The sequence below is a fragment of the Uloborus diversus genome, chromosome 1 (assembly GCF_026930045.1).
Source record: "Uloborus diversus isolate 005 chromosome 1, Udiv.v.3.1, whole genome shotgun sequence".
Classification (NCBI taxonomy): domain Eukaryota; kingdom Metazoa; phylum Arthropoda; class Arachnida; order Araneae; family Uloboridae; genus Uloborus; species Uloborus diversus.
This window is the reverse complement of record NC_072731.1, coordinates 261043337-261063478: the sequence shown is the minus strand read 5'-3', so window position 1 is coordinate 261063478 and position 20142 is coordinate 261043337. Positions and strand designations below refer to the sequence as shown.

The 20142-nt window shown below is 33.4% G+C and overlaps 1 protein-coding gene across 1 annotated transcript in view; it reads left to right on the top strand.

Annotated features, from left to right (window-relative positions):
* Positions 1-20142, top strand: part of LOC129234249 (glycogen debranching enzyme-like) — a 66466-nt gene that overhangs the window by 22267 nt on the left and 24057 nt on the right. Inside the window, exons 12-18 of the mRNA XM_054868229.1 lie at positions 791-892; positions 3400-3552; positions 7578-7728; positions 9799-10042; positions 12734-12996; positions 15568-15701; positions 17523-17656. Of these exons, the coding sequence (XP_054724204.1) occupies positions 791-892; positions 3400-3552; positions 7578-7728; positions 9799-10042; positions 12734-12996; positions 15568-15701; positions 17523-17656 (1181 nt within the window). The remainder of the gene's footprint in view (positions 1-790; positions 893-3399; positions 3553-7577; positions 7729-9798; positions 10043-12733; positions 12997-15567; positions 15702-17522; positions 17657-20142) is intronic.

Below are 20142 nucleotides of genomic sequence, written 5' to 3'. Positions count from 1 at the left end.
ATTAAATGGCTTTCTACCGGAAATAATTATCTGATCAGTTTGATTTTGGCGCCATTCAAAAGGGCATGAAAAACACCCATAGAGTTCCTTCATTTTCTCTGAATTAAAAAAAAAGGCTGTAAAATCACCGGGAAAAAATTATAGCACTGCTAAGCCTAATGGAACAGAAATTTTAAATCAGAAAATTATCGTTTGCGCGATCTCATTTTAAATTAGCGTTCAGAAGGTTGCCTTTTTTTTTCTCGGCTGTGACTAAATAAAATTTTGTTTTCGTTTTGAGGTAAAAATTTCCCCTTTTGATTTTTATTTGGCTTATCTTCTTTCCTTTTTTAGGACTTTATTTGTATTTATGGAGGATCACCTTTAATTTTTGCGGGAACTTTTGATTTGCCGTTTTCTTTCTTTGAGAATGATTATTTTGACGGGAAATTTAGTATTTCCCCCCCTATAATTGAAGCCTGGTTGTTGAACACGCATTGCTTGACAACTTTTATTTTCGAAATACTTTTTTAGTTTCTTTTATTTTCTTTTTAAGTTTTAGCTATCTGATTTTTTTTTTTTCAATTTTAGAGTTTACTTATTCATTGCAAAATGATGTGTATGCAAAACATGTATCACTAAATTTTTCTATAAACTCTGAAAAATGTGGGTGGATCCTAAACATTTTTCCTGGCGCCTAAGATTTTTCAATTTTGTCGGACTCTGTGTATAATACATTTGCTTCAACCTCCCAGTATTTTAACAAAAATAAGTACTAAAACTAACAGTGATCAACTAAAATTTGTTTCAGAAAAGAAGTATCTACGATTATTTTCCGACCGCTGCAATGGTATCGATGGCATGTTGTGCGACTGGTAGTACTTGGGGATATGACCAACTTGTTCCACATCATGTGAGTAACAGAAGAACATTTCAGTTTATTTAAAAATTAAAGCATTTGCAGTGTTAAAACTTATTTGTTTTCAAGATAAAAAAAAAATAAGAGGGCAAAGACTCTCTTCACTTTTTCAAATGCAAACTATTTCTTTGGACATGGTAAATGATCATAGAAGATTTCATTACTTTGCCACTAGATGGCACTGAAAAGCAAATTCCACTAAAATCAATTTACGTAAAAATACTTAAGATATATTTTTTGTGCTTATGCTATTTTTCTGTTTCTTACTTTTGTCCTTGTCCCATAAACTTCTATGATTGATATATTCCTAAGAAAAATACTAGTGTTGTTATTCTTGTAAATAATAAGCAAAAAACATCTCAATATTTAAAATAATCTTGGTTAGTGTGAATAGACATTGCAAATATCCTACCTGTTGGGATTGCGTATGCAGTATAATTTTTAAAAGCAAAACACTATTAAAATATTTGTTATTTAAAAACTATTAATACATATGAAAATTATAATTTATGTTTTGGAGAAAACAGAGAAAGAATCTGCTCATATATTGGGATCATAAATCATCAAAATTGTGCTGTATGGAGGAAGCAATTAAGATGCTCCTATGATTACTTGTTTTATTATAATAGCTCTACAATGTTACATGTAATAGTGTATAGTTAAGGAACAAAACTAGATGGGGTCGCTATGGTTAAAAAAAAAACTGGAGCATAGCATTTGTACAAGCCAACTATATCAAACATAGAATGGGGTCGTTTCCAAAATTTTAAAAATAATTTTTTTGGAAAGAGCATGCTTAAAAATATAGGATCTGACCATCTTTTAAATAATTTGTTCAAGTTTAATATTTTAAAAAATTACTTAAATCGGTGCGCTTTCATTGTTTACGTTTCTGTTGTGTGACATCACAAATGATGAAATGCCATTCAGTGTTGCGGTTCATCTAGAAAAATATTTGATTCTCATCTTTACTCACGTGTATTGGCAACGACAGGGTTGATAGCAAGGGTAGAGCGCAATATTTATTTCCCTTCTTGATTATCATGACGTGGAAATGTGATAAGCATAAGCGCCAAAGTGCATCATTTGTGATGTCATCTGTACCACGCCTTGTTTTCAAAATCGGACATTTTAAAAAATTAATTGAAAAGTAAGTGTTGGGAAAATGAAGGTATTTTCTGAGTCCATGTTATTCTTTTTTACTCATTCTATCAATTTCAGTGACTGAAAGTAGTACTTTTGACTGAAGGAAACAACCCCATTAAAGTATAACAAAAGTGATATTGCACTATGCAATCCATGAAACTAAGTTTGTCAATATTATACCATCATACTTTGCAAAAATTAAAAAGCAGTCAAATATTAAATGTTTCAAATGCTTTTTTAATTATAAATTTTGTCCATATTTTGAATTTTTGTAATACAAAAATTCAATATTGTATTGCAAAATACACGCTTGATATAACGACCATCTCCGTCCCAGAGAAAAAGGTCTTTATAACGAGTGGTCGTTATAAGAGGTATAAATTTAAAAAATGTACACCGTCATCATGCATGGCCAAGTAAATGCCCAAATGTTTTTTATCATAGGACTTTTTAGAAAAGTAGTGTGCAAAATATTATGATAGTATATTAAACAAGTTTTAAAGTAGAAAATATAGGGAGGAAAATGTTACACACTTTCAGATCTGCTACTACTACTACTACCACAACAATTTCTGAAGATAAAACCAGAAACAGAGGTCTGCCTTTTTAGCAGACGTGATTTTTGCAAAACATTATCTTCTGTTTCAGATATAGGTGATAAATTGTGTTTCTCTTGCTTTCCAAAGAAACATTTAAAAGTCCCTCGAGAACCCCAAATCTTTAAAAATACTAGATTCAAACACCAAACTACCAATACATCTGTCAACTCCCTTTTCTTAAGGAATTTTCTCGATTTTTCCTCCCATTATTTTTTCTGTGCTACCTGTGGTGAATAGTAACCCCCCCCCCCCATTGAAAACTTCAGGCAGATGTCCGTAAACAATAATCAATGTCATTTTAAGCTACAAATTTGTTTTATTGGAAAGAACACAAGAAACCGCTGATTCGGTCACTGTATTGGATTAGACGATACAGAACATTCGTTATAACGAAAGCAAATTAACATAGAGTTTATGGGAACAAAGTTGGGACTTCTACCACTAGTCGTTATAATGGGACGGTCTTTATAATGTGTGGTCGTTATAATGAGCGTCAACTGTATCTGTTTATTTTTGTGTACAATTTGTTATATGTATAAACAATTTCTGTTATTGTTTCTGCTGATGGTGTTTTCCAAAACTGTTTTGTAACCTCTTCAAAAATAAGTGATTTTTCTTTGCATTTATATGTTTATACACGTGTGTTATAGAAAATAAGATCTTGCTGAAATTGCTTTAAAAATAAGTATAACAGGGAATGGATCAAAATAGCAGAACGTGTCCAATAATGCATATTTTGAATTTGTTTCATTTCAGATCCATGTAGTCACAGAAGAGCGTTTGTACACATCTTGGACTCATGAAGAAGTTTCAAAAAAGGAGTATATTAATGAAAAAACTGGAATTATTGCAGGAAAAAAGGCATTAAATAAATTGCATTCAGAACTTGGATCATCCGGCTTCACCCAAGTTAGTAGGAATTTGTGAATTACAGGGGTGTCCCTCGTATAACACAATTAATTTGTTCCATGTAGTATCAAAACCATGTTATACAAGACTTTTTTTAAAAAACAACATTTTTACTTATTTTTAATATTAAGTATGTATGTGCATAAGAAAAATCAGGTGTATTGTGTTATATCGAAACCGTGTTATATGAGACTTAGAAGTAATGTAAATCAATGAATATGTACCGTGTTGTATCGGAACCAAGTTTCATAAAAACAAAGTAAAATATTACAGTTATTAGCCAAAATTAACAGAATGTATTAAACAGAAATGAAATTCCATCTTTTATAAATGTAATATTCGTGTTGTATCAAAACCATGAAGCATTAAATTCAAGTTTCGTACCGTGTAATATCAAAATTGTGTTATAATAATCCCAAATTTGGTACTGTGTAATATCAAAACCGTGTTGTAGAAGTACAGTGTTATACGAGGAATTCCTGTATATATATAAACATTCAACTTTATCGAGATATTTTTTCTTAGTTTATTTCTTTTTACAAGATGAAAATAAAATGTCATCGAAAAATGGAAGTAATGCATCCAAATGGGTATCCACTTAGAAAAAACCTAGCAATACCCAACTTTTGTGTTCTAAAAATAAGTTGCCAAATTCAGTGTCCGTTTTTGATGATCATTGAGAAGATTCATGCGACTCCATACTAAAACATTGTCAAGATTTCTAATCTCTGTAAATTTATTCTTTATCTGTTTTACTGTAAAAATTGCACGCCAGAGGTATTTCGTGTTTCATAGATGTTATACAGTTGAATCTGCTTATTGTAGTTCTATGTGTTAAAAGTAAGCTTAATGTAATCAATTTTCGATGTTAAACCCAAACCATTGATTCATGTAATATTGATCTCGGAGAATGGAATGTACCACTTAATAGAATAATTTTTAGAAATACTTTTTTTGTGGCAAATTAACTTCCATTAAGCAGTCTTAACTGTCATTCATGGGTAAATATTAAACAATCAAGTTTTTAAATTTAAATCATAATCTGCAACAATATGTTTAATTTAATATTTACTCATTTAATAAAATTTCTAGAATTATTTGTTGAAAGTTTGCTATCCTCATATTGGTAGCACTTGACATGGATTGCCCTGTTTGCTTCTTGAACTAGCCAATCAGAATCATTGTAAAGACTAGAATTTCAAGAAGTAACTTCTTATCTGTGTATTTGAGTACCATATATCAGGGGCGGATCCAGACTATGGATTTGGGAGGGGAACTTTTCTAGCAAGTATGTTTATGGGGGTGGGGGAGTTATATGAAATTACTCATTAAAAAATAACCATAAATATTGAGTTTTACAACGTATCTACTGCTTCTTAATGCCTCTTATGAAAAAAATGTATTCATTACAAATTCTAAAAGTACAATTCTTAAATAATTAGTTTAAAAAGTTTGTTCATTTTTCTATTTGTATGTGCTTAAAGGAAATAATATTTGCACCAGTGGTTCAACCACAAAAGTTTTATAGAGGGTGCACTTTTAAAATTTTCACCATCTGATAGGGCGGTTGTTGAAAAAAAAAAGTTGAAATTCTAGTCTTAAGGACGCAGTTTTAGACGGCCTCTGGTGATGTTACGAAAAAGAAAGGTTTGGGGGCCGCCTGCGGAAATTAAAGTTTTAAAAACACAATTATAGGCGATATTTATTGACAATAGGGTCAGAGATGGGATTTTTTTGGGAGGCTGCATCCGTTTTTTTGTAAAATAGATTTAAATCGAAAATCCCACCGCTAAATTTTCTGAAATTGAATTTCCAAAAACGCAGTTACAGACTAACTTTGACAATACTTCGAGCAGTACGGTTCTGGGGCTTTTCCCAAAAAATGTTTCGAAATTGAAGTCCTAGAAAACGAAGTTTTTGAGCAATATTCTGTGATAAAGGATTTAAACACTTTCCCCATTAAATTTTTCAAAACCTTAATTTTTTAATGTTCAGATTTTCTACAGGAGCATTCGGACCCTTGTCCGGAAATTTTTCGTTATCGACATCTTAAAAAAATGACTGTAGACCATATTTGGTAACGTCAGGGGTTTGGCAATTTTTAAAAATTGAAGCTCCAAAAAAGCAATTTTAAACGATTCTCGATGTTATTAGAATGCGAGGTGTTAGGTAGTTCTCCCCTTTAAAATTTTCAAAATTGAAGTCCTGAAAACAAGATTTGAGACGCGCTTTAAAGGTATTGGCAGAGGAAGCGGACTTCCGACATTATGAAGACTTTCTTATTTTTAGACCGACTAAAAAAGGCGACTGTTTCCAAGGTACGTTCTATTGTTCTCTTTAATTATAGGAAATGTTTTACAAAAACATTCTACTCGGCCTTCTGGGGGATCACGGATCCTGTCGCCCTGTGTCCCCCCCCCCTCCAGCCTCCACCTCTAATAGCGCCACTGAATTGCAGTAGCTTTAAATATAATGATCAATCCTTCACCAAATTAATGCAAAAAACAGTTTAAACAGGTTTGTCTTTATTTATTTATTTATTTTTATGCAGGGAAGAGGGGAACATTCCCCAGTTCTCCTCTTTAGATCTGCTTTTGCAATTCTCTCCTATCTTTTTCTTGCGCCTTTCTTCAAGCTAAAGTTCTATATAATTGGAGAACTTCGCTGTAATACATTGTGAAAATTTTTAAGTACACATGAGAATTTAGAGGAAGGGGAACGTTCCCCCAGTTCCCTTCCAGGGATCCGCCTCTGCTATTGTTTGATCGAATTTTCTGGAGCTTTTCCTCGAGTTTAAGTTCTATAAAACAGAAGATTTTTTCTACTTTATTGTGAAAATTTTTAGGTATATATGGGGGTTTTGAGGGGAGGAGAAGGTTCCCCCAGTTCCCTCCATGGATCCGTTTCTGTTGTTGCCTAATTGCTTTTCCTGGTGCCTTAGTTCACGTTCTAAAGTGTGTGTGTGGGGGGGGGGGGGACATTCCAGCAGTTCCTCTTTTTTGATCCGCTTTTGAAATTCTCTCCTTACTTTTTCTGGCGCCTTTCTTATAGTTCAAGTTTTGAAAAACGGAATTATTTTCCCGTACTCTCTTTTGAAAATTTTTAGGTACACTTGGGATTTTGGAGGGGGAACGTTCCCCCAGTTCCCCTCCCGTGGATCCGCGCCTGCCATATATGCATATTTTTGTTTTTGAAGGGAGAAGGCTGAATATAATGCAGTGGACCCTTGTTTTACACGAGGGTTATGTTCCACGGAAATGCCGCGTAAATCAAAATCTTGTAAATTGAGAACTAATACTAGTGTTAAAATAGGGGTTTGGTTCCGTAGAGAACAAAGTACTTCATTCTAGTGATGACTAAGTGTGTAATAAGTTTAAGGTGTACTTATATCGACTTCTATGCACAACATGCATAAAGAAAACATAAACTAATTTTGTGTTCTGTTTATAAAGAGGAGCTGGCAATGATAGTCCTTTTGGCAGTCATTAAGAATTTTTCTCTGTAACTCTTTGCAGAGCATCAACGCATCCATGATAGAACCTTCCTTCACTAACTAATCAGAAAAATCATTTCTATTATCTAGAAATGGCTCAAAGTTTTCAATGTGAACGTTTTTGGTTGTGTTTCACCGACGTCGGTATCCTCGTTGGTTTTGGCCTCCTTTGTCACTCCTAAAAGCTCTCCTTCCAGTGAGCTCTGAACTGTGTGAGTTTAATAACTATACTTCTGGAAAGAGCTCTGGAACCAATCGCATAAAATGTCTCCAGTGGTCCAAGCTCGATGATTAGCACGCCAAAATGCAGTTGATTACGCGTAATCTGCAATCTTTAGGAGTTTGGATTTTCAAAGAGGGGATAATTTTATCTGTTAGCATTGCCGCATCCGCTTAAAACCGAAACTCGCCGGTGTAAAATAAAATAAAGGTGTAAAATCAAAACTGCCTAAAATAAACCCGCGTAAAACAAGGGTCTACTGTATGCACATTTCTATTTTTGGTCTGTTTATTTATTATTATTTGTTTTCAGGTCTTTGTTGATCAAAGAGATGAAAATACTGTTGCTATAACTCGTCATTGTCCAGCTACACATCAGTCTGTTTTAATGATTGCCAGGACATCATTCAATATGCCTGCTAAGCCTAACGAAACCAGTTACACAAAACCATTACGCATTCAAGGTTTGTGAAGACAATTTATTGCGTTATTAAATATTTTCAGGTCTATGTTACGTCAGAATATACAGTCTAGCCTCCATATATCGAACTTCCACTTATCAAAATTTTCTTTATATTGAATTTTCTATGTAACAAATTTTCATGTCCATTACAAAGAAATTTTTTTTTTATATATCAAAAAAATCTCTATGTATCAAAAAAAAATTGAGACATTTGTAGAACCCCCCCCCCCCTCCCCTCCGCACTTTACTTTGTTTTTCTCATGAAAATGAAGGTTAGGGGAGAAAATTATGTGTACTAAAAATTGTTGCAAAACTCACAAGGAATCTGGGGTTGAGGAGTGTGTAGATATGTCGTTGTTCCGTTCTGGAGTTCTTAAATTCCCTTTAGTTTATTTCAAACTGGCAACCTTACAGTTAAAATCCATTTCAATCTATCCCTATTGTCTGTTGATTATTATCATTCTTTGTCTTTTTAGCTTCAGTGAAAATCATTCAAGTTAAGTAGATTGATTTTTTACTTTTCTCTCGATAGCATTGTCAAAACGAAAATTCCCTAATGGCGCAGATCAAGTTGAATTTCCAAAGAATAATGATGTATGAAGGCGCAAAAAATGTCATTTCCTGTAAATTTAGTATTTTCACAAGCAGAGAGTATGCTGTTATGAGAAATCGGAAAGCCGCAAGAAAAATATTGAAACTTACATAAACTTTCATTCAAAAACATGAAATCGCATTACAGTTGGCAAAAATTACCTTTAATTTTTTATGTTTTAAGAGATTTTTATGATAAACTAAGATTGTTTCTATATATCAATTTCTATATATCGAATTTTTCCCCCGCAATTTGCTACTTTTATATATGGAGGTATGACTGTACCATAGACAACTAGAAATTTAAATTCACAAAGTAAAATCATGCAAGTTTACCAATTAGGTGTGAGACAAGTAACTGCAAATATGTTTGTTATTATCCTGGTGAATTGCTTAAATTTAAATTTCATTTTAAAATTTGACTTCAATTGAGTCTTTAGTTTCTTAATTGTTAGTAATAGTGAATAGCCATTAATGTATGAGAATTTGTTTTTATTTCATGATTTGCCTTTTTTGGCAATGTCACTCCTTCAACAACTAATTAACTGTTTTGTTTCAAAATAAGCACATTTTTGAAAAATAATTTTGTGTTCAAATCAATTACTTAAACTCAAATCTGCAGTCAAAAATATTTCAACCTCGTTTATCTAACTGTGAAACTAGTATATAGTAGCTTCCAATCAATGACAGGAAAAGTGTAGTCATCAATTAAAAATGCTGTGAGCTAACAATATAGACAACTGTTGGCTGATCAACAAGTGGCGTAGGACCTTTCGGTAGAAGCAAGTGGTGGGCAGGCAAAACAGTTAAGTACAGTAGACCCTCGTTTTACGCGGTTTTATTTAACGCAGTTTCGATTATACGTGATTTAAGATTTGACACTTTTACTTTATTTTACGCGGATGAGTATTGGTTTTACGCAGATGCGGCAATGCAAACGGATAAATTTTTTCCTCTTTTCAAAATCCAAACTCCTAAAGATTTCAGATTACACATAATAAACTGCATTTTGGCGAGTTAATAATCCAGCTTTGGGCCACTGGAGACATTTTATGCGATTGGTTCCAGAGCTCTTTCCAGAAGTAAAGTTGGCTTGCACAGTTCATAACTTATTGGAATGAGGGATGAAAATCGGGATGGACTGGAGAATAGACTGGGAATAGGGATGAAACCCTATTTTAACACTACTATTAGGTTTAAGTTTAAGCGGCATTTCCGTGGAACGTAACCCCCGCTTAAAACGAGGATCTACTGCAGTTAAGAAAAAAAAAGGAAGGGGAAAACTTTTACTTTTCTCAAAATTTCTTAGCATTTCTGTTTATATGCATAGCCTTCAGCTGTGCCACAAAACAACGGAAAGCTCCAAATGTAATATGCATGCCTAAATGCGAGGAGGAATGTAAAATTATATTAATGTATTTCTTTTCAGTGATTTTCTTCTTAATCATCAGCTTACTAACTCAAACATTTTGTTTTATAGGTGTCATTGATGAAATAATCTTGGAAGGCGGACTTGTCCCTGTGAACCATAGCGGAACAACATTAGGTTCTAATGTTCACAGAGATGAAAATTTTATCAACGGTGTGACGGATTTCAAACTTAATTTGAAGCGAAACATCCAGATTTACGAAAGTGACATGATAGAAAGCTCTGGTATTTCTGACGATGGTTACAATGAAATTGATTTTATTCACTTTCCTCCAGGATCTGTTATTGTTTTAAGGTAAGATTTTTCTGTAACGTTTTTAAACTGTTGTTGTTATTTTTATTGTTATTCGTTTATTACCATTGTAAGTTAGGAATACTAATATTTCAGATAAAATCCGAAAATTTTATTTGAAACTTTCATTCTGAAATATGCTTTATGTATTTTTTAATGCACGAAATCAGATTGTCCTTTAATTATATATAGCTGTTAATAATTCTAATGTATGAAATGATGTATAAAATTACTTTATTTTCCATATTTCTCATTACAAAAAAAAGAAAATTTAAAATATAAACTTAAGCAACTTTTTATTTTATTTTTGTTATTTTTTGTATGAGGGGGCTTTCAAAAAATGAGGTAACAAGACCTTGGAGCTTAAAAATTTGTTCAGAAATTACTAAAATATATGCAATGCAGGGATGCAAAGGTACAGATCATTTCTGTACATAAAAAGCCAAACCAAACCCAGTGGCAGGACAGACAATGGGGGCCATCTCAGTCTTCCTGACCAAGTGCTCTGAAGTGCTAGGCAGATGTTCCGTTTAGGTGGTCAGCGGAACGGCGAGCCCCCAGGGTTTAGTTCCCAAGCACGCTTGGTTCTCATTAAATCGACCCACTGAAGAGATGATCAGCTGAGTCGACCCGGAAATAGAACCCGGACCTGCTGTGTGGGAGTGCAAAGCACTACCACTCAGCCACTGGGCTTCTTATTTCTGTACATAGGCACCATATTTATTGAGACAACTAGCTGCGTTGCACGGTCTACCTCGAAAATAAAAGTTACGTCAGGTGACGCATGTTCAGCACTCAGGCTTGAAGAAAAAAAGTCAGTGAAATTTTGCGGCAGATTGCGGAAAAATAACCAAAAAGGAAGCCCTTTAAATTTTCTAATTAAAGAAAAAGCCTTTGAAACAAAAGCAAGAATTTTACTTGTTCATATTCAAGAAACAAAAATGGCAGCGGATTTTTCGTCTCAATGATTTTCTTCACGCTATAAATTTTAATAAAAGCATTGTTGCAGAAAGTTGAGGTGAAGAACTGAATAATTTGAATATAGGAAAGCCTTCGAAAAATATGGATTTAATATCAAAATCTAAGTGTCATAATGAATAGTTTTTAATTGATGTCTCCGCTAATTATTATTGGAGGATTATGTTAAATAGCCAAACATTAAGACAGGAAGATTATGAGTCCATCAGTACATGGTTTGATGGTCAGTTCACTGTCGTTCGGGAGAAGAAACTCGGACATAGAAGTAACTGACTGCATCGTTACATACATAGATACATACGCTCATATTTTAATTATATAAGATTGTTCCAGCGCACACCAAGCCATCAAAACCGTCGTGGAAGCAAAGTCCAAAAAGATGGAAATCATTTAGTGCTATGGTGGGGCTGCCAGGAGGGTGGTCCAATATCTCCCCCTGAAAACTCTGTTACAAATTGCGTGTAACCCCTCTCATAAATTTCTTTATATGGATTTTTCCCTGGCATATAGTCATGGCTTAGTCCCATGACAAGCTTTCTATAGAAAACTTGAAATGTGTTCACACTGTTTTTTGCATTGCAAGTAATATTACATCAAAGAAATTCATGCAATGCATTTATAAAAAATTTCAATAAATGAAAATCGGTTACAAAACTTTGACACTACAAAATGTTGTTTAAAATTTTATTTATTTATTTTCAGTTTGAATAATTTTGAATTTTATTCAGCATGTATGAAACACTTTCAATATTTTTATCTTAAATGCTATTAATTTATATTTATTATAAAGTTATACTGAATTAAGTACATGGTATGCATCAATTCATCTACCTTCGAAAAAGGTACACCTCTATTTAAGGAACAAGATGTCTGGTACTCTTAGTGTACCTTATTGAGAGGTTCTACTATATTTAGATTTTTTATCTACAACTTTGGGCCATTCACAGCTGAGGCAGTGAGATGCAAAGGGATGCAAGTGGACTTTAATTTTATTATGTAATCCTCATAATCCAACTTTTTAGTAATCCAAGCTAATGTCAATCCTGATCCACTTGGATTACCTGGTCTCGACTGTAGTCTTACATTAGTGCTGTTAAACACTTAGTGTTTGGTAAAAATATCTGCTGCAAAATATTCAAACTGCCTGCAATCATTTTTTACACGTGAAAAACTCGAGCCAAGCACCTTTTTTTGACCAAATGCTCAATATTTACCACACTAAAGTAATTTTTTTGAAAAGTACTTGCATTTCCTCAAAACATTTATAGTAAATAAATCATAATATTTATTGCACTGAAATGAAAATGTGTGAAGAATAGCCTATACTATTTTCCTGTGATAGAGAGGGCTTTCGAGAGTTTCCAAGTAATACAGGGTGGTGTAAAAGTAATGTCATAATTTTAAGGGGCATTGAAAAGCAAAGGGATGCAAGTGGACTATTTCAAGTTTTGAGTAAAATGTGTTTAAAAATAACATACTAGGTAGGCTTTCATTGAATTTTTTTTCCAAATCATGCTGTGCAGCAGCACCTACCAGGGCTACTAGTACCATCTCTTGTCCCAAGATAGAAGAGAGGTTCACCTACCATTTGTACTGGTTATCTCCAAATTTTCAATTTTGCTGCTTACATCCCTTTGCTTCTCACTGCCTCAATTGTATGTTCTGTTTAAGATTTGCTAGTTTCATAAAAGAACTGTTTCATTCGTATTTTTTTAGAATATCTCTCGACAGTGAGTCACGTTCATCAATACTGAAGATCAGGACATGTGTTTCTCAGTTTGGGTACAGGATGCGATCCTACAGTGGTACTCCACTCAAAAGAGGCACACAAGACTTCGAATCCATCCTCTCACACTTGACCTTGAGCGACTTGAATAGAATTCTATACAAGTGTGATGCTGAAGAAAGAGATGACATGAAAGGGCGTGGTACCTATTCTATCCCCGGATATGGAGATCTAGTCTATTGTGGCTTACAAGGTAGTTTGCTTAAAGAATTTTTTAATTTTTTATTTTGAACAGCAGAAGCTTGGTTAATTGAAATGGCGTAAATTGGACCACCTTCAAATAAATCAAAAATTCCAGGTATAAAAGGTGTTCAAAAATTGCTAGTTTGGAGACAGCAAAAACTTTAAAACACGTGCTCATTTGCAAGGGAACTTCTAAATGTTATGTTTATAGTCAGGTTACTATAAGAAGAAAATACATTTGCTTGATAAATCACCCAAGGCAGACATAAAATATCAATTTAATAGAACACAATATGCTAGACTTTAATGTTTGTGCCATTAATAATGCAGTTTACTTTTTACAGTAAACTAGAGGACCCGACAGACATTGTTCTGTTCAAACTTTGTAAATTGAAAAGTTGAAACATTTCAAAGGAAAATCAAGTGTTTGAACCGTTTTGTTGAAAAAATGATTTAAGCTGCTTGGTGTCAGAATGCGTATACTTATTACAATTTGATTTATCTAATGCCCAAAGAGCAATTGCTTTATTAACTATTTATTCTCGCGTACTTGAAAGATCTTCATATGGTTTGTTCCTTCAGCCATACTCAGAGGATAAAAACCGTCCTCAGATATTATGTGTAAAAAAATAACTACCCATGTAGAACAAACGGGAAATCCCGCTGCAACATCCCCCACATGAAAAAGAATAAAACAATCGAAATGCTATCGTTTAGAAAAATGATAAAGTTATAAATAGTTCCCTGAATAAGCGAAATCACTCCCCCTCCCCTTCCCTATGTAAAATAAACACATTATTTAACTAAAATGACTAAGCACTCTTTAGAAACCAAAAACAATTATTTGCAATTTAAAATATTTCGCCAAATAAACAAAAAATAAAATAAATTACAATAACAGTAACTTTAAAATGTAAACAAATGATCACGCAACTCTATTGTTTATGGTCAAAGTCGCCAAGCCACCACGTTACTGTAATCAAGCCGATCAGTGAGCGAAGCCAATTCCGACCGATTAGCAGTCCTATCTTTTAAACGAAAACTTTTAAAACCCGCTCTCTCGCTGAGCATTTGTCTCACTTACTATTTTTCCTTGCGTACTTGAATGATCTTCATACATTGCCTAAATTGCTCTTTCCACCAAAGATAAAAATCTTCCACTGCACTGATCTTTTCAAAGCTACCCTCTGTTGTAATTTATCTGGACTAAAATAAAATTTGTTTTGTCTTTAAATTCCACCATCTTTTCCTTTAATAATGTACTGATAATTCTTAAAGTATGCTTGCCATTGGTGCCAATAAAACTCAGATGGGTTTGAATGACGAAAGATTTGAGCAGAGAAACAAATGTTGCTAGGTTCAGCTGTTTCTGATCATTTGGGTTAGGAAAACTTAAAGCACCGATCCGGTCACATGGTTCAACGACGACGACGGAAGTTTTGCGTGAACCTAGTGAAAGAAATCCGATTTCTTCCAGTATTTTACTTTAAAATATATCACGGGACTTAAAATCGTTGGAAATTTCATTACAAAAAGCAGAGCTGGCTTTCTTGTTGTCCTTTGGCAATGGGTTAAATATTTATTTCAGTTCACGCTCAACAATAGGTTGAAATAAATATTAATCATTTGGGAAATATAACCATCCAAAGTTTAATTAATTAACAAAAACGTTTCCGATTCGATCCATCGCGCTTCGAAACCATGCTTGCCACAGCTTAATTTCGCACAAAAAATTTGATCAAAATCGGTCCAACCTTTTAAAAGCCTTATTGTGACAAACGTCCGCACAGAAGATTTTTATATATTAAGATTACCGCCCTATAGCCAGGGCTAAGGCAGAAATACATGAAATACACCTCCAGCTCAGTCAATTCCAGCCGAGGACTGCACTTTCGTGCTTATTAGCACTCATCAGCCCGGCATAGGAGTGACTGAGCTGGAGGTGGAAAACCTCTTAAGGAAGCCAAGAGTGACAAGCAAACTGGTAGCTAATATACGAATTAGCACTGACCAGACGAGTGACCAAAGCAATAGTTCGGTTCAACCGGAAAATTGAAGGTGGAAGGTTTTCCATCTCCAGCTCAGTCACTTCCTATGCCGGGTTGATGAATGCTAATAAGCATGAAACTGTAGTCCTCGGCTGGAATGACTGAGCTGGTGGTGTATTTCATGCAGTTTACTTTTTTTCCCCCTTTAATTTCAAACATAGGTACATAGTTAAAAAATAATTACAAAGTAAAACAATTTACTTTTAGATCTGGTCACTTTCAAATTCAAGAGCATTTTAACTTTGACATCATCATAAACTTGAAATAATTATAGCCTTCCCAAAGTTTACAGGTGGTTAGATTAAATAGAAATGCACAGATGATAACTGGGTATTTGCATGAGAAATGATTGCCTTTAATAACCTTGAAGTGATGCCCACCCCCATCAAAGAAACTGACATTGGTTAAACAAGGTTCCAGTCAAAATAATTTTGGATGATCAAAATTTTGCTGTGTATCATTAAAAAATGTTTCGACATTTATTTCTTATTTTTCAAACAACACTTTCATACAAATATTTTTCTTTGCTTCAGGTGTAATGAGTGAATTGATGAATATACATGTAAATGATGATTTGGGACATCCCCTGTGCCAAAATCTGAGGGACGGAGATTGGTTGTCAGATTACATATGTGGCCGATTAGTAGACAATCCTTCTACGAAAGATGTATGTACTTTTGAAATGTTCTTTAGAATTATCTCTTTGACTGGAGATTTCATTAAAATTTGGAAGAAAAATACAGTTGGACCTCCATGTATCGAAGTAGCAAATTGCGGGGGGGGAAATTCGATGTATAGAAACAATCTTAGTTTATCATAAAAATCTCCTAAAACATTAAAATTAAAGGTAATTTTCGCCAACTATAATGCCGTTTCATGTTTTTGAGTGAAAGTTTATGTAAGTTTCAGAATTTTTCTTGCAGCTTTCCAATTTTGCATAATAGCAAGAACACTGCTTGCGGAAAGACGACATTTACCAAACATTAGGGGAATTTCGTTTTGACAATAATAGAGAGAAAAGTAAAAAAATCAATCTGTTTAAGCTTGAATGATTTTCACTGAAGCTAAAACGACTAGGAACTATAATCAACAGACAATAGGGATAACTTGAAAATGGTTTTGCTGTATTACTGGTTGCAACTAAGATTTGAAATAAACTTGAGTGAATTTAAGAACTCCAGAATGGAACAATGACCTTCCTACACACCATTCAACATCAGATTCCTTTTGAGTTTCATAGCAACATTTAGTGAACATAATTTTCTCCCCTAACCTTCATTTTTTATGAGACAAACAGTCTAAAGTGGGAAAAAAAATCTACGAATGTCTCGAAAAAAAATTGGGTATATAGTTGTTTTTTCAATATATAGAAACAATTTTTCTATGTAATGGACATGGAAATTTGCTTTGACTTCGATATATAGAAAATTTCGATATGTGGAAGTTTGATATATGGAGGCTCGACTGTAGTTATCAGAATGTATAAATATAGTGAATAGCATGTAACAGAATAGTTCTTAGTTGTTAATGATTAATAATTTAGATCTAATTTTTAGATGTTTAAATAAAATTCATTGTGACATTTTAACAGATCTTTTTGTCTTTTTTTTTCTTCTATTCCCCTTCTCTTGCATACTCTTAGTGTGTGTATTTTTTTCCCCAGTAGGAGAGGAGGGGAGACTTTGTGAATTGTTAAAAATGGTATAAATTCACACTCGTAAAATTCATTACATTTTAGATAAAGGTAGTGAGGATTACTAGTTTTGGATGGAAACTCTAGAGATGTTGTACTCATGTAGTAAATATTAATTTTCATTATATATTTTTAACAGCTTATTGATCGATTATTTTTCTTTAAAAACTTATTTTCAAAGGTGGTTTATTTTTTTACATTCATGAACAAAACCAAAGTATCGTGTAAATTTCATGAAAGAAATATATTTGTTTTCTTACAAATTGAAGGTTTTACTTTCAAGTCAATGTAATTACTATTGCTTTTAGCTTTTTATAATTTCAATTTCTTGTATCCTTGATGCATAGTAGCTAGTGATGTATAAGGAAGTGCCAAAGCAATTTAAAAAATAAAAGAAAAAAAAATGTTGCAAAATATTAGCACCTATATAAGTTTATTTTAATTAAATATGCTTATGATGCCCCCCCCCCTTTTTTTTTAAATATTTTAAGTAGCATTTTTGTGGTTTGATGTTTAAAACATTTTGCTTTTACTTTTAATTATAATATCTTTCTTTGTAAACATATTATATTTTTAAAGAAAATTTTCATTGTATTAGATAATTGAAATAATGGCTATGTAAATTTTGTAGCAATAGTTAGAAGAAAAAAATAATTCAATTATTGTGAAATTCTCTTGTCATATTTAAAAAATATTTTCAGTATTGCTCTCCATCATTTTATGATTTAATTTTATACATGAGATTCCATCTTTTGTGTAACTCAAATCCACCAAGCAATTTCAATTTCTTTTTAGTTGGGCCTTTGGTTTCAAGTAGCATTTGAGAGTTTAAAAAAGATTCCTCGATACTTGATTCCTTGTTATTTTGATGCCATTATCACCGGAGCTTACAGTAGTCTGCTGAATGCTGTGTGGAGAAAGATGTCAGAGTACGTCTATTATCTTTTATTTTGTCCACATAGTGTTTTCACTGAATTAAAATGAAGAATATTGTAATTTATTTAATGTTTGCTCCAATGAGATAAGAGTCTTGCTAATCTGAGCTCCTGTTAATGTGAGACTATGTAAACGTTTTTTTTTTCTTTTCTCTAGTGCTTTTTTTCCTGTTCCAAAACCCATTGTTACAAATTTTGTTACCTTGTAACAGTTATGTTAAAAGCAATCATAATGAAAATTTTGAATCATGGCTTCGCTGAAGCAAGCATGAAATTAGCAAGCATAAATCCTAGAGAGGAACAAAGATTAAATTTTAGTGCCAACTGCTTAAAGTTTTGGACACGTATGTAGATTTTCTCCCTTTTAGTGGGGAGCATTTATTATGAAAGGATAAGGTGAAGTTTCATGAGGGTAAAATTATTCTATTTCTGAAATACATTTGCACTAAAAAGAATAAAATAATGGATTTTTTTTTAAAAAATACCAAGAACTTTCCATAATGCACTCAAAAGGACAAAATAACTTTTCTGGGTCAGAAAGGACAATTTAAGAATTCCTGTAGTTTTTGAAACTTTCAAGAAAATGATACCACAAACAAAGAAAAGTGTGGTTCTAGTCATTTCAAACCAAACTTTCCCAATAAGAAAAAATATGCATGTTTCAACACTCAAATTTATGATTGGAAACTAAATAATGATAATAAATTCTCTTCATGACTTGAGCCTCACTTTTCTTCGTTTGTGGTGTCATTTTCTTGGAATTTTCAAAAAACTACAAGAATTCTTAAATTGTCCTTTCTGACCCAGAAAAGTTATTTTGTCTTTTTGAGTGCATTGTGAAAAGTGCTTGGTATTTTTTTAAAAAAATCTGTTATTTGTTGTGTATAACACTGATATTTTCTCTTTAATTTTATTATGTAATACCCATAATCTAACTTTTTAGTAATCCAAGCTGATGTCAATCCTGATCCACTGGGATTATCTGGACTCTACTGCAGTCTTACGTTAAAGGTGTTAAACATTTAGTGTTTGGTAAAAATATCTGCTGCAAAATGTTCAAACTGCCTGCAATCATTTTTTACCCTTAAAAACCTGGAGCCAAGCACCTTTTTTTTTTAACCAAATGCTCAAGATTTACGACATTAAAGTAATTTTTTTGAAAAGTACTTGCATTTTATCAGAACATATATAATAAATAAATCGCAATGTTTATTGCATTGAAATGAAAATGTGTGAAGAATAGCCGATACTATTTTCCTGTGATAGAGAGGGCTTCCGAGAGTTTCCGAGTAATACAGGGTGCTGCAAAAGTAATGTCATAATTTTAATTGAGGCAGTGAGAAGCAAAGGAATGCAAGTGGACTATTTTAAGTTTTCAGTAAAATGCGTTAAAAGATAACATTCTAGGTAGGCTTTCATTGAATTTTTTTCTAAATCATGCTGTATAGAAGCAACTACTAGGTCTACTAGTACTATCTCTTGCCCCAAGATAGAGGAGAGGTTCACCAACCATTTGTACTGGTTATCTCCAAATTTTTAATTTTGCCGCTGACATCCCTTCGCTTCTCACTGCCTCATATGTAATAGAAGGAAGAAACCTGCTTGATCATATTTTTGGTTCTGTAAGCTTCAAGGAAATATTCCAGCAATGCAGTGTATAGGTCACTTGTAAGTATGGGAAAGCTAGTGCCATTTTTGATGGGTGCAAAGAAAGCACCACAGAAATATAATCTGCGTCTTATTACAACAGCCAAGCTCTAGAAGACTTTCTGCGCCTCAAATCTTATGCTTGCTCTGAGGGGCTCAGTGGATATAGTGAGTGTTTGAAAAGTCTGAAAGTGGACTGTAGTGTGCAACTATATGCACAAACTGTGCTAGACATAACTGCAACAATAACGATTTTGCTGAGAATCTAGATTCCAAAAAACATTTTGATAACGAAGACTTTTTGTTGCAAGCTTAGGAGAAATCATTTGAAAGCAAAAAACAGTTCAGCGTAATTTTTCTGGCCATTGAATGTGCACCATCAGAGGGGGTGGGAAGGGGAAGGATAATATTTTAGTATATAATTTTGTTTTGGGGGGTGAGCTACTGTTCTTATGGGGTGGACAGTCCTGATTTAATTCATTTTAGATTTGCATGAAATAATACTTCTACTTGAAATAAAAGGGGGGGTTGAGGATTTATTTTATTTGGCGGAGGGGGGGGGGTGCTGTAGCGTTGAGAGGATGTGCACCATCACAGCAACTACCAGGGCTACTAGTACCATCTCTTGCCCCAAGACAGAGGAGAGGTTCACCTACCATGTGTACTGGTTATCTCAAAATTTTTAATTCTGCCACTTACATCCCTTTGCTTCTCACTACCTCCACTGACCTCCTTTGTTGCAAATGGCACCAAATGTCACTGTGCTTTGATATTTATAATGTGGATAGATACTGAATTAGTTGTGAACAAGCCATGGAGCGATACACGCCTCA